Source organism: Leopardus geoffroyi, chromosome A1, assembly GCF_018350155.1.
Source record: "Leopardus geoffroyi isolate Oge1 chromosome A1, O.geoffroyi_Oge1_pat1.0, whole genome shotgun sequence".
Taxonomy (NCBI): domain Eukaryota; kingdom Metazoa; phylum Chordata; class Mammalia; order Carnivora; family Felidae; genus Leopardus; species Leopardus geoffroyi.
In genome coordinates, this window is record NC_059326.1 from 132,485,109 (window position 1) to 132,498,042 (window position 12,934).

Here is a 12,934-nt window from a genome sequence, read left to right on the forward strand (position 1 = left end):
ATGGCTCAGAGCCTGGAGCCTGTTTCCGATTCTGTGTCTCCCTCTCTCTCTGCCCCTCCCCCGTTCATGCTCTGTCTCTCTCTGTCCCAAAAATAAATAAAAAACGTTGAAAAAAAAAAATTAAAAAAAAAAAAAAAAAAAAGAAATACAGGGGAATTAAAAAGTATTGTGAGGTGAACAGAACCAGAAATAATACATAAACAAATTTGTGGGATGTGATAAAACTGCATTTAAAAGGAAATTTTTTAACACCGAAATATCAGAAAAAGCAGAAAGGTCACTAATCAATGACCACAGATTCTACCTTAAGCAACTACAAAAAGAAGAGCAACAATAAACTCAAGGTATAGGAATGAAGACCGTAAAAATCATGGCAGAAATAAAGGAAAAAGAAAACAAAAACAACAGAGAAAACCACTAAAACCAAACTTGAGAAGGTCATTAAACCTCTAGCCAGAGTGACTAGGAAAAAGAGAACAAAAATTACTGATATCAAGAAGAGAGATAATGCAGATATTAAAAGGATAACAAAATGATATTGTATACAACTATGTCAATACATTCTCCAACTTTTTTTTTTTTTTTTTTTTTTTGAGAGAGAGAGAGGGAGACAGAGAGAGAGAACATGAGCCAGGGAGGAGCAGAGGGAGAGGGAGAGAGAATCTTAATCAGGCTCCATGCCCTATGGAGCCTGATGCAGGGCTCAATCTCATGATTGTGAGAATGTGACCTGAGCTAATGTCAAGATTGGACACTTACCCAACTGAGCCACCCAGGCACCCCTGAAATGCATTACTTGAAAGACTCAAACTATCAAAGCACACTGAATAAAATAACTTAACACCCCTTTATCTCTTGAACTATTTAAATTGGTAATTAAAAATTACCCAAAGTTGAGGGGGGAGGGCTCAGTGACTCAGGTGGTTAAGAATCCAACTCTTCATTTTAGCTCATGTCATGATCTCATGGTTCATGAGTTCGAGCCTCTGCACTGTCAGCACAGAACCTGCTTGGGATTTCTCTCTCTTTCCCCCACCCCCCCTCAAAATTTATAAATAAACTTTAAAAAAATTATCCAACAAAGAAAACTCCAGGTCCAGATGTCTTTACTTTGTTTATCATAAAAAACATTTTTGCAGAAGAAATATTACTAAATTTATATGAACTTTCCCATAATGTTGAAAAGGAAGAAATATTTTCTAATTCATTCTGGAGGTCAGCATTACTCTAATCCCAAACCAGACAGAAACATTATAAGAAAATTCCAGAAAAATTTCCCTCATAAGAAACAGATGCAAAAAAATAAACAAAATTTTGGCAAATCATATCTAATGATATATTAGAAGGATAATACATCATGGCCAAACTGAGTTCATCCCAGGAATGCAAGATTGGTATAACATTCTAAACCAATCAATGCAATTCACTGTATTAATACACTAAAAAAGGAAACACAATATGATTATCTCAATAAATGCAGAAAAAGCATTTGACAAATCCAACATCCAATCCTGATAAAAACTCTCAACAGACTAGGATTAAAATAGAACTTTGTCAGCCTGATAAAGGGCATCTTTAAAAATGTAGAGCTAGTATCACACTTAATGGTGAAAGTTGGAATTCTTCCTCACTAAGATCAGGAACAAGATAAGGAAGTCTGCTATCACCACCTTTATTCCACATTGTACTAGGAGTTCTAGCCAGTGAAATAAGGCAAGAAAAAGAAATAAAATTTATTCATGATTAAAAGGAAACATAAAACTAACTTTAATCTCAAAAACATGATTATCTTTGCAGAAAATCTATTGTAATATTTTTAAAAGCTACTAAACCTAATAAATGAACTTAGCAAAATTGTAGGATACAATCCATTGTATTTTTATGTATGAGTGATGAATGATTATAAAATGAAATTTTTAAAATACCATTTACAATAACAACAAAAGTGAAGAAAGGTGTGAAAATCACAAAACATTGCTGAGAGAAATTTAAAAAGACCTAAATAAATGAAAAGATATACCCTTTTTGTAGCAAGGAATAATATGCATTATAAAGACATCAATTCACTAGGTCTACCACAAACTAAATAGAAGCAGATTATACAAAATCATGAACAACAGCAGACAAAGATTATTGGGGGCCATCAAAGAAGTCTGCCTATCAAAGGCACCAACATTATTGAAGTATCTCTACATTATTATTTTTGCTGAATACCCTTACAATTCCTCCAAAAGGATTCTACAGCTGGATTACCTGGTATAAGTCTTTTAATTAATGTATAATCTTGCCAGTCATTTCACTTCTCTGTGCCCCAGTTTCCTCATCTATAAAATAGAGATAATAGAACTTCTCTCATTCAGCTATTGTGATATTTAAAAGATAAAGCTTCTACAAGGCACTTAAGAATTTGGTACATAATTCAGGGCATCTGGGTGGTTCAGTCAGTTAAGCATGTGACTCTAGATCTTGGCTCTTGATCATGATCTCACAGTTGGTGAGTTCGACCCCTGTGTCAGGCTCTGCACTGACAGTGCAGAGTCTGCTTGGGATTCTCCCTCTCTCTGCCTGTCCTCTGTTTGTACTCTCTCTCTGTCTCTCTCTCTTTCAAAATAAATCAACAAATGTTAAAAAAAAAAAAAGAATTTGGTACATAATAAACAACTGCATAAATACATCCATAAAACCAATATAAATAGTAAACTTACTATTCTTTATTTTTTTTAAGATTTTTTTTTAATGTTTATTTATTTTTGAGAGACAGAACATGAGCAGGGGAGGAGCAGAGAGAGAGGGAGACACAGAAACCAAAGCAGCCTCCATCCAGGCTCTGAGGTGTCAGCACAGAGCCCAATGCAGGGCTTGAACCCACAAACTGTGAGATCATGACCTGAGCCGAAATTGGACGCTTAACTGACTGAGCCACTGAGGTGCCCCAACTTACTATTCTTTAGAGTTAAGTGTTTATTATAATATACCCCTTCTTTAACTTAACTAATGATTCCTATTGCAAATCAACCTCAGTTTTAGTCAAGGTTTGTACAAAGATAGTTCATTAAATTGCATGTATTTAGTCAATCTTAGGCAGCGAGAGAAAAGTATCTTCTCTTATCCATTTTTTATTAAGAAGCAAACATAGATAATGCCTGGGATGACCATAATCTTGATTTACCTGATCCTAGTTTGTGCCTACTGTCTAGGCATACCTGCCAATGGTACTCTCTTTCACTCTTAAAAGTGTCCCAGATTGCACAGGAATTTAAAGTTGCACAAGTCTATCATAATCCTTGATTGGAATGGAAACTGAATCTAGATAAATACACTTGAGTAAGGAATCAACAAACCAGGAATGAAATGAACAGAAACTGAAAAAAGAAGAAGGGTATAGGCAGTGTGGATAACTAAAAATGAAAGAACCAAAGTTGTTAGAGAATAATATATGTTTCAAAATGTCCAAATAACAAAAACAATTCATCCACAAATTGAATTCAAGATTCCTTTGCTGCCTATAAACTCACAAATTCTTTTCTTTTAATGTTTATTTATTTTATTTTGAGAGAGAGAGAGAGAGAGAAATAATCCTAAGCAGGCTCTGTGCTGTCAGTGCAGAACCCAACATGGGGCTTGAACCCATGAACCATGAGATCATGACCTGAGTCGACATCAAGAGTCAGAGGCTCAACCAACTGAGCCAGCCAAGTGGCCCTAAACTCACAAATTCTTAAAAACTTAGTGATAGTCCATGAAAAATTCATCAGGCATTTCCTTAAGGCTTAAAAAAAAATCCATAGATGAATAGCAAATAAGTGTTAATACACCAAATTTAATTTCCTTTTCCTCTGTTTTAATATATAATCTTAAAGCCAATATGTAATTCTGATAGATACATTCTATAGAAATTAAGAAAACTTGTTTAAATCCACACACTGTAGACCAAGTTTTAGCAAGAAACTATTTTTTAGAGCTATTTTCAATCTCTTATCTGAAAACATTAGTTGACTTTGGAAATTCTAATCCCTTTAATATCCAGCAGCAACTAAACAAATAGTCGTGATCCCTTAAGAGGATAAATATATTCATTTTAATTAAAGACTGAATTATGTGACTTGGTGTGCACTTTTGCATTTGTATTATGAGATGTATTTATGTGTCCTATGCATTTCAATAATGAAAAACTGAAAAGGAAGTATAATTTTAAAGAAGAGCCTATTAATAGAGGCATTCTTAAAAGATCTGCATCTTGATCTTAAATTTTCAAGAATTTAGTCAAAGAATAAAGTCCTGGAATGGGCCACAACATAGATGAACGTTGAAAACACTATGCAAAGTAAAAGCCAGTCACAAAAGACTACATATTGTATAATTCCATTCATACAAAAAGTCCTGAATAGGCAAAGCTATAGAGACTAAAATTAGATTAGTGGTTGCCTCAGCCTGGGGCTAGGATGGGGAGGATAAGGGAATGGGGAATAACTTCTTACAGGAATGAAGGAAATATACTAAAATTAATTATGGTGATGGTTGTACAATCCTCCACATATACTAAAAGCCACTGAGTTGTATATTTAAGTGGGCAAACTTATGGTCTATTAATTATATCTCAATAAATCCATTACCAAAAATAATTTAGGTTATAATTCCTATCTCAAACATATATTGTTATATACTAATATCTTAAAGATGGAAAACATGATTCTAATATTTGATAGAAAAAATTCAGGAAATTTATCCATTTGTCTGTTTGTGTTAATTGCTCAACATTGATGCAAATACTACACTTTATGTCACTATATTCCTACTGATTTTCAGAGTATAAATAGATTTCTTAAATGCTTTTCCCACAAAATAAATTTAGAAATTGTCTTGACTTTAAATTTTGTGGAAATTTCCTAGCTTCATTTAAAAATATAAATCTTTTTTAAATAACCTGTCAAATTGTAGATATGTATTCCTTAGTAGCCATTAATTTACAGTATCTCAATACAAAGTTTAATAAGAATAATGTGAAGGTTTTGTAACATGCATAACTTTTTAAGTGTATACATACAGTCCTATTTTATCTTCTTAAATTCTATTTGTAGAGTTTCAAGTAAAAAATACTAATCATTTCTTGACCAAGTTATATACGTTTCGTATTCAATTATTTTTAAAAAGTTACCAAATCCCCCCACATATTAGACACCAGTGCTACCAACACTGATATGGGTACTTGCAAGCTGGACCCAGCTCCAAGAGAAATCCTCCATTGTGATATACATACCTCATGAAAGAAAAAGAGATCAGGTGGTCCCTAGTAGCCTTTACTGCTGCTACAGACAAATGCAGCCTTGGCCACTAAGTACCTCTGCAATCTTCACCAAGGCTAACCTAAGCTGACAAAGCTGTATACAGACTACATTGCTGGAATTTCTCCAGAGCTAGAAACGCCATACTCAACTCAGCCAGCACCCTTATGCCCACCCACAGATAAAAATCTTTCTCTACTAAAACCATTCCACAAAATTTGGAAGGAGTGACTCTTCCATCAAATGCACAGACATCAACACAAAGCTACAGAGACATGGAAAATCAAGGAAATATGACACCACCAAATGAATACAATTATTTTCCAATAAGTGACTACAAAGGAATGGAAATCTACAAATCGACAATTCAAAATAATTATTCTTAAAAAGTTCAGCAACCTAAAAGAGAATATATATCAATGATATCAGAAAAGAATATATAAATAAAATAATAGGTTCAAAAGAAAGGTCAAAATATAGAAAAGAAACCAAATTCTGAAGCTGAAGAATGAAATGAATGAAATTTAAAAAGGCAACAGAGAGCAACAATAGAAGATGTGATCAAGCAGAAGAAAGAAACTGTGAACTTGCAAACAAGTCATTTAATATTACCCGCTAAAAGAAGAAAAGCCAAAAAGCAGTGAAGAAAGCCTACCTAAATGATGGGACATCATGATGTGAAATAATATTAGCAATATGGGAGTACAAGAAGAAAAGACAGAGAAAGGGGCAAAAACTTATTTAAGGAAATAATGGCTGAGAACTTTCCATATCTGGGGAGATATATGAACATCCAGGTCCACAAAGTCATATTGTACACCTTAAATATGTACAATGTTGTCTGTCAATTATACTTCAAATATTAAAAAAAGATTAGATAAAGCTAGCTAGTATATAACAAATGTTCATTATATAGATATGAACATGTATAAAAATAAACAAGTACATATAAAATTAAAATGTATGTGCATATATAAATAATTTTTAATATACTCTTTGGTGTTAATGCAGTATTTTTGATACCAGATAAAACAACAGAATTTTAAATTTTTTATTTTACTTATTGATTTCTGTCTAGTCATGGTGGTCTTATAGCTTTGTAGAATACAGTTTGCTTTAAATTTATGTCAAATAAAAAAAGAAAATATTATTTGCAAACAGGAGATAGTATTTTTGGGTTTTTACATTTTTTTTCAAAAGTAACTATTATTACCTAAGTAACTATAGTTCCAAATGGTTTTCTGCTTAAAACATTTAAATCCCTAAGATAAAATTTGTCCTAGTGGAGATAAATCTATCTATCAATTTTTCTCTGGAATTCTCAGTAAACACATTATACATCTCCCTAGTGAGCTGACATTTCAAGCAAACATAAATCAAGATCTTATCTATAAATAGTGAAGTCACAACCCTGAACATGTTAATAAGTGAGTTACATGAAACAATGAAAAATGTTAATATAAACCATCTATAAAAATTCTTATAATAATTTTCACTAACAGTATGATTTAAAGATATATTGAATTTCACAAACCAAAAATATATAAGGAAGAATCAAGGATGGTAAAACATCCAATAAAAAACTCTAAATATTAGAGATTATATTCATCACACTTAGATGTCACTGCATGGTCCTAATAATTCAAAGATAATTAGACTTTTATGTAAGTAGACTTTTAAATAAGCTAAAAGTTACTTTGGGACTTTATAACAATTTCAAAAGGCATTTTATGCTGCTTCAAAGAGACACTTTTCTAAGCTCCACTACATAACCAATCTAAAATGATATGAGATATGAACTCTTCAAAGTACTGTTCTATTAAATTCTGAGATCACTTCTAGGGCTAGTGTGACCATTAGGAGACAAGTTTAAAACAAAAGTTTCATGTTCAAACCTCAGGCATCAAAAAGGCACTCAAAGTGGCTTATAGAAACAAGGAAGAGCTCTGCAGAGGATCAGAAAAATATGTGGGTCAATTCAGAGGAACAAGTCAGACAGCTGAATGTAGTAGCCAGTGCAAAGAAAGGATGGCTAACTGCCCAGACATATTTCACTACTCAAATACTTATAAATGTGCACTCTTTGTATAGCTACTGTCATCTGATGCAAAAGTTAAAAACTGAATGCTCATACAATAACAAAAATGTAAAGCACCAGGAGCCCACTAGGCATTGCCTTTTAGGGAGAGGTAGGCTTTATAAATATAAACACAGAAGCCAATGTAAATATCTGTAATCATTTTGTTAACCATATATAACAGACATTTTCCTGTAGTAATTTCATTGACACTAATCATATCCATATATATTTTTACACAAAGGTTTCTATATTTGCACAATGCTTAGTATATTTTTAACTCCTCAAATATATTTGGGAATCATTCCAGACCACAAGACTCCGAGGAATTGCAGAATTTATCAGACTGACATGTCAACACATATGAATATAGAACCCATACAATGTTGTTTTTATTCAGCAAGCATGTCATAAACAAAATTTTCTGGCTTATGATGCCAGGTAGATGAAGTCAATTAAAGTCATTGTAATTGTTAAAAAAATAAACTCTGAAACTTTAAATCTACAACTTAGTTAACAGGTATATTTTTTAAAAAGCTAAATTCACATTATCTTCTGAGATCTCAAGATTCTGATGCCATATAACTTTATACTCCCTCCATAGAATTTAATGTAGAGTCAATGGGCACAGTACAGATGAAATACATGTTAAATACTATCTTGTGAATTAAAAGAAATGATCAAAATAACAAAGGCAATTCCATTTCACCAAGATAGAATAATGCTTCCATTTTGTTTATTGCTTTTTTTTTTTTTTAAATTGATAGCAGGTCAAAAGACATGCTCATCTTAAAATGATTTAAGCATGCTTCTCACCAGTCGTAATTAGGGTATAAACAAACTAAGAAAGCTATAATCAAAGTATAGTATAATCACCGTATAATCAAAGAAGATAGGATCACCAGGGGTTGAGCCCTGAACTTTATAATGCTAAATGAGTGATCTTGAGCTATTTAAGTATTTTGAACTAGTTTCCTCATTATTCACATGGGAAAAATAATCATGATATCTACCTCACAGAGTTCTTATTGGAGAGTAAGGAATAAAAGGATCTGAACACAGTTTTCTAAACTTGGAAAGAAATATAAAAATTCATTGGGTTATCATCAAATAACAATTTTGCTGAGAAACAAGCTATTCAACATATAATGTAATATATCTGCTTCTTTATACCATAATTAAAATATTTTTAATTAAATAAATATTCATCCAGGGCATTGAGGAGGGCAACTGTTGGGATGAGCACTAGGTGTTGTATGGAAACAAATCTGACAATAAATTATATTTAATATAAAAAATTCATCTAAGTAAATTATACAACTATTGATGTCTTCGCTTTTAATAATTTAGAGATAAGAATAATTAATATATTTTATAACATATTTTATAATATATTTTCTAAAAAGAGTGATGACTCATTTTTGTTTTTAAAATTTAATCTTCTCATACTGTTTAACCTTTGTTTTACTATGCATTTCAATTAATAAAACATATATGAGCTTCCAATTAAGCTTTATGAATAGATATCAGTAGAAGGAAAGATGTTTATTAAATTTCTAAGTCAACTCTAAATCTGTTCTTTTTTCTTATCTGATTCATTTGATGCAAACACAATAATAGGGTAATATATTGTCTCACTGGTGAATAACACATTAACATTTTGCTTTCAACATACTTATTACCTGAATGAGGCTTCAGATAGAACCAAATATAGTTAAAATATTAAACACAACAATCAGAGGTAAAATATTTGCAACAAGCCATACCTAGTAATAAGAACAGCATTATCGTGGTGGGCAATCCCATTTTCTGGAATGGTGTTTCCATCACTTTGGTGGGAGAGAATGGATTTCTGCCATTTACAGAAGCTATCGAGGGACTTGTCTGCATGGTGGTTTATCTCCAAGTTTGGCTGCAATACAACATGCATACCAGAAATGTTCCAAACAAATTACTAAGGTCAGTTGTTAAAACTTCTGAAGACTAAAGTGGGACTATAATTAGAAGCAGTGGTTTCTAGGAATAATCTCTTGCCAATTTTTATTTCTGTAATATCTGACCTAGAGTTTAGTGTACTATTGAACATTCTTTCTAGTGTCAGCTTTAATGATAATGTGAATATATGTGATCATCAGCAACCAAAACCACTATTATAAGATCTGCCACGCCCATACTCATCTTTCTACTGAAACACATAGCTAATATACATATATATAGTTCTAACGTGACATAAGAGGTATATTCTTATAAACTATTTAAAATTTGCTTAAAATATTAAATGCTTAGGAGTGAAAATCATATTCAACTAGAACTTCCTAGAACTTCCAATAATAAGATATTTTATTTTGTAATACATAATTCTATAGCTTGTCTGTTAAGAGTTTTAGATTTCTAAACTAACTTATTCTTACCTGATCTTCTGTAAGAACAATTAACCGGGCCACTATAATATTCACAACGTTTCCTAGGCTGGAATCACGGTAAAGTTTGGCAACCTGACCTCCAGAAAATAAGAAAAGACACAAAGTCAGACAAAAATCATAGGGTGATTGTTTAATATTTTTTTAAAGAATGGTAAAATAATTGTTCATAAATTTAACCACTGTGTATATAAAAAGGTATTATTTGATCTCATATCACTTAGAACTCTACCCCCAAGATGCCTCCATAAAAGATTTGTTATATAAATCTACCTCAAGAAACATTTTCTCCTAAAACTGAACTACAAATAGTAATTAAGAGGGTGAGCTGATGTTCCAAGTCAAATAAAACCTCTTAAACAAGATTTAGTACGACCCGTTCAAACTGTCATATTATCTGAAAATGAACAATAAAGTCACCTTTACATTTATTTCCTATGGAATTGAAACATTAATATATCATTTTTTTCTCATTTCAGACAAGTAAATTTTTAAAATCATCAATTCACATTAAAATTCCATGACCTTAGTCAAAACCACACATTATTAAGTTAAAATATTATATAGAGGCATCAAACTTACAATATTCATCACACTCAAAATGTAATGTTCAATGTCTTTGCGGCCATGGTAGCCCACCATCATTTTGTCTGCCACTACCAATGTCTCCACAAACCGCTCAATGCTTACTGATCTCTTCTGTCTGTGGCGGATATGCGTGCCATTAATTGGTAGTGAAGAAGGAAAAGTAGATGTGTCATTCAGCCACCAGGGTTTGCCACTTCTTATGAGGTCTACAATAAAAATAATTAATTCAGATAGGTTCACTAATTAAACTTACTTATTTTTAGATCTTTCATATAGACATGCTTCTCATAAACTATCTAAAGCAGTAAGACTTTTCATAGTGAGAAGGGATGAGGAAATGCGGCAGTGAGAAAACTAAACTTTTTACAAGTATCAAAACAATCATTTTATCTGAAAAAATAAACATTAATAACATATAGCTGCTCATAAAAACAAAACAAAATAAGCCCAATGAATTACATAATAAAATATTTTTTAAATAATCATTTCAAATTATTTCAGTGATTATGTCATAATACTTTTAAATATAGAATATGTACTTTATACAGTTTTTTTTCTAAAAACAACTAGAGCGTTAACTTTCTAAACACTCTCAAATACTTTTTCTTTTTTTTTTTCTTTTTGAGAGAAAGAGACGGCACAAGTGAGGGAGGGGCAGAGAGACAGGGAGACACAGAATCTGAAACAGGCTCCAGGCTCTGAGCTGTCAGCACAGAGCCCAACATGGGGCTTGAACTCAGGAACAGTGATATCAGGACCTAGGCCAAAGTCATATGCTCAACTGACTGAGCCACCCAGCAGCCCCTCTAAAATAGTTCTGATGAAGAACATTAACACTGCAAAAATCTATTCCCTTTAAAAAAATTTTTTTTAACATTTATTTATTTTTGACAGACAGAGTGAGACAGAGCACGAGTAGTGGAGGGGCAGAGAGAGGGGGATACACAGAATCCAAAGCAGGCTCCAGGCTCTGAGCTGTCAGCACAGAGCCCAACGTGGGCTCGAACTCATGGACGAGACTGCAAGATCATGACCTGAGCGGAAGTCGGCCGCTCAAACGACTGAGCCACCCAGGTGCCCCTATGCCTTTAAGTAATCTCTACACCCAATGTGGGGCTTGAACTCACCACCCCAAGATCAAGAGTCACATGTTCTACCAACAGAGCCAGTCAGACTCCCCACAAAATCCTATTCCTTCACAGTATTTATTTTAAAGTAGGATGCTTTTATTAAACTTTCTTTTTTAAATATATTTTTTTAAAACATTTATTCACTTTTTGAGAGACAGAGACAGAGTGTGAGCAGGACAGGAGCAGACAGAGAGGGAGACAAAGAATCCAAAGCAGGCTCCAGGCTCTGAGCTGTCAGCACAGAGCCCAATGCAGGGCTTGAACTCACCAACCGTGAGATCATGACCTGAGCCGAAGTCAGATTCTTAACTGACTGAGCCACCCAGGCGCCCCCCCCTTTTTTTTTTAATATATATTTTTTTGACGTTTAAACTCTCTTAATTAGAGGAATTCTGCCCTATAAATCTCAATACTTTTTTAAGGTTTATATATTTATTTTGTGAGACGGGAAGGGAGCATAATTGAGGGAGGGGCAGCGAGAGAGAAAGAAAGAATCATAAGCAGGCTCCATATTGTCAGTGCAGAGCCCCACTCAGGGCTTGACCTCATGAACCACGAGATCATGACCTGAGCCGAAATAAAGAGTCGGTTGCTTAAATTAACTGAGCCATACAGGCATACCTAGAAATCTCAATTCGAAAAGACCGAATTTTTTTTTTATTTAATTTCGTGGTGTACAAGTATTTATACTGACAGAGAACCCAAAGTTTTCCTCTTCTAAAACCTAGAGGTAAACGGTGTTAGAATGAGTGTTGAAAGATTATGGTTCCAGCATAACTTGCTTTAAACTACATTTTACTGTGGATTACAGTTTAATCCTTTATTTTCTAGACATTTGGTCCTTCAGTACACAGGCAACCTTTTAGTACGATGGCATCTGTAAATACTTGACCGATTTATATTCATCTTTATTTAATAAACTTGAAAAGGTAAGGGTCCTCTGCATACTTCACTTTCATATCTGTATGTTGAATAAGAAGTCTTTCTAACCTCTACTTATTGAAAAACTTAGTGAGGAAAATCAGATTAATTTATATAATACGCTTGACAGAAATTGGCAGTATTCTCTATTATTTTTCTAATTGCTTTAGCCTTTGCCTTTTATAAATTACTTTGATATAAGTTTTAAGCAATAAGAGATGGAAATGACTATGAAAAGTATCAGTAAAATATTTTTGAAACTCATATAAATTAAGTATTTTTATTCCTAAAGGTCCAGAGAGGCAGAGACATAGTATTTCTTATTTCAAAAGTATAACTTCCAGGGGGCACCTGGGTGGCTCAGTTGGTTAAGCGTCTGACTTCGGCTCAGGTCGTGATCTCAAGGTTCATGAGTTCGAGCCCTGCATCAGGCTCTGTGCTAACAGCTCAGAGCCTGGAGCCTGCTTCAGATTTTGTGTCTCCCTCTCTCTCTGACCTTCCCCAGCGTGCGTTCTG

At 33.2% G+C, this 12,934-nt stretch overlaps 1 protein-coding gene across 10 annotated transcripts in view; it reads right to left on the minus strand.

Moving 5' to 3' along the window:
* ADAMTS6 (ADAM metallopeptidase with thrombospondin type 1 motif 6) overlaps window positions 1–12,934 on the minus strand; it is a 321,406-nt gene that overhangs the window by 281,162 nt on the left and 27,310 nt on the right. For all 10 annotated transcript variants that reach the window (XR_006716243.1, XM_045494590.1, XM_045494585.1 and 7 more), the window contains 3 exons: window positions 10,362–10,573; window positions 9,771–9,854; window positions 9,126–9,271 (listed from right to left, as the gene is read on the minus strand). Coding sequence is in view for 9 of the 10 variants with exons in the window: in XM_045494590.1 (XP_045350546.1) it covers window positions 9,126–9,271; window positions 9,771–9,854; window positions 10,362–10,573 (442 nt within the window). In the remaining variant the exon portion in view is untranslated. The remainder of the gene's footprint in view (window positions 1–9,125; window positions 9,272–9,770; window positions 9,855–10,361; window positions 10,574–12,934) is intronic.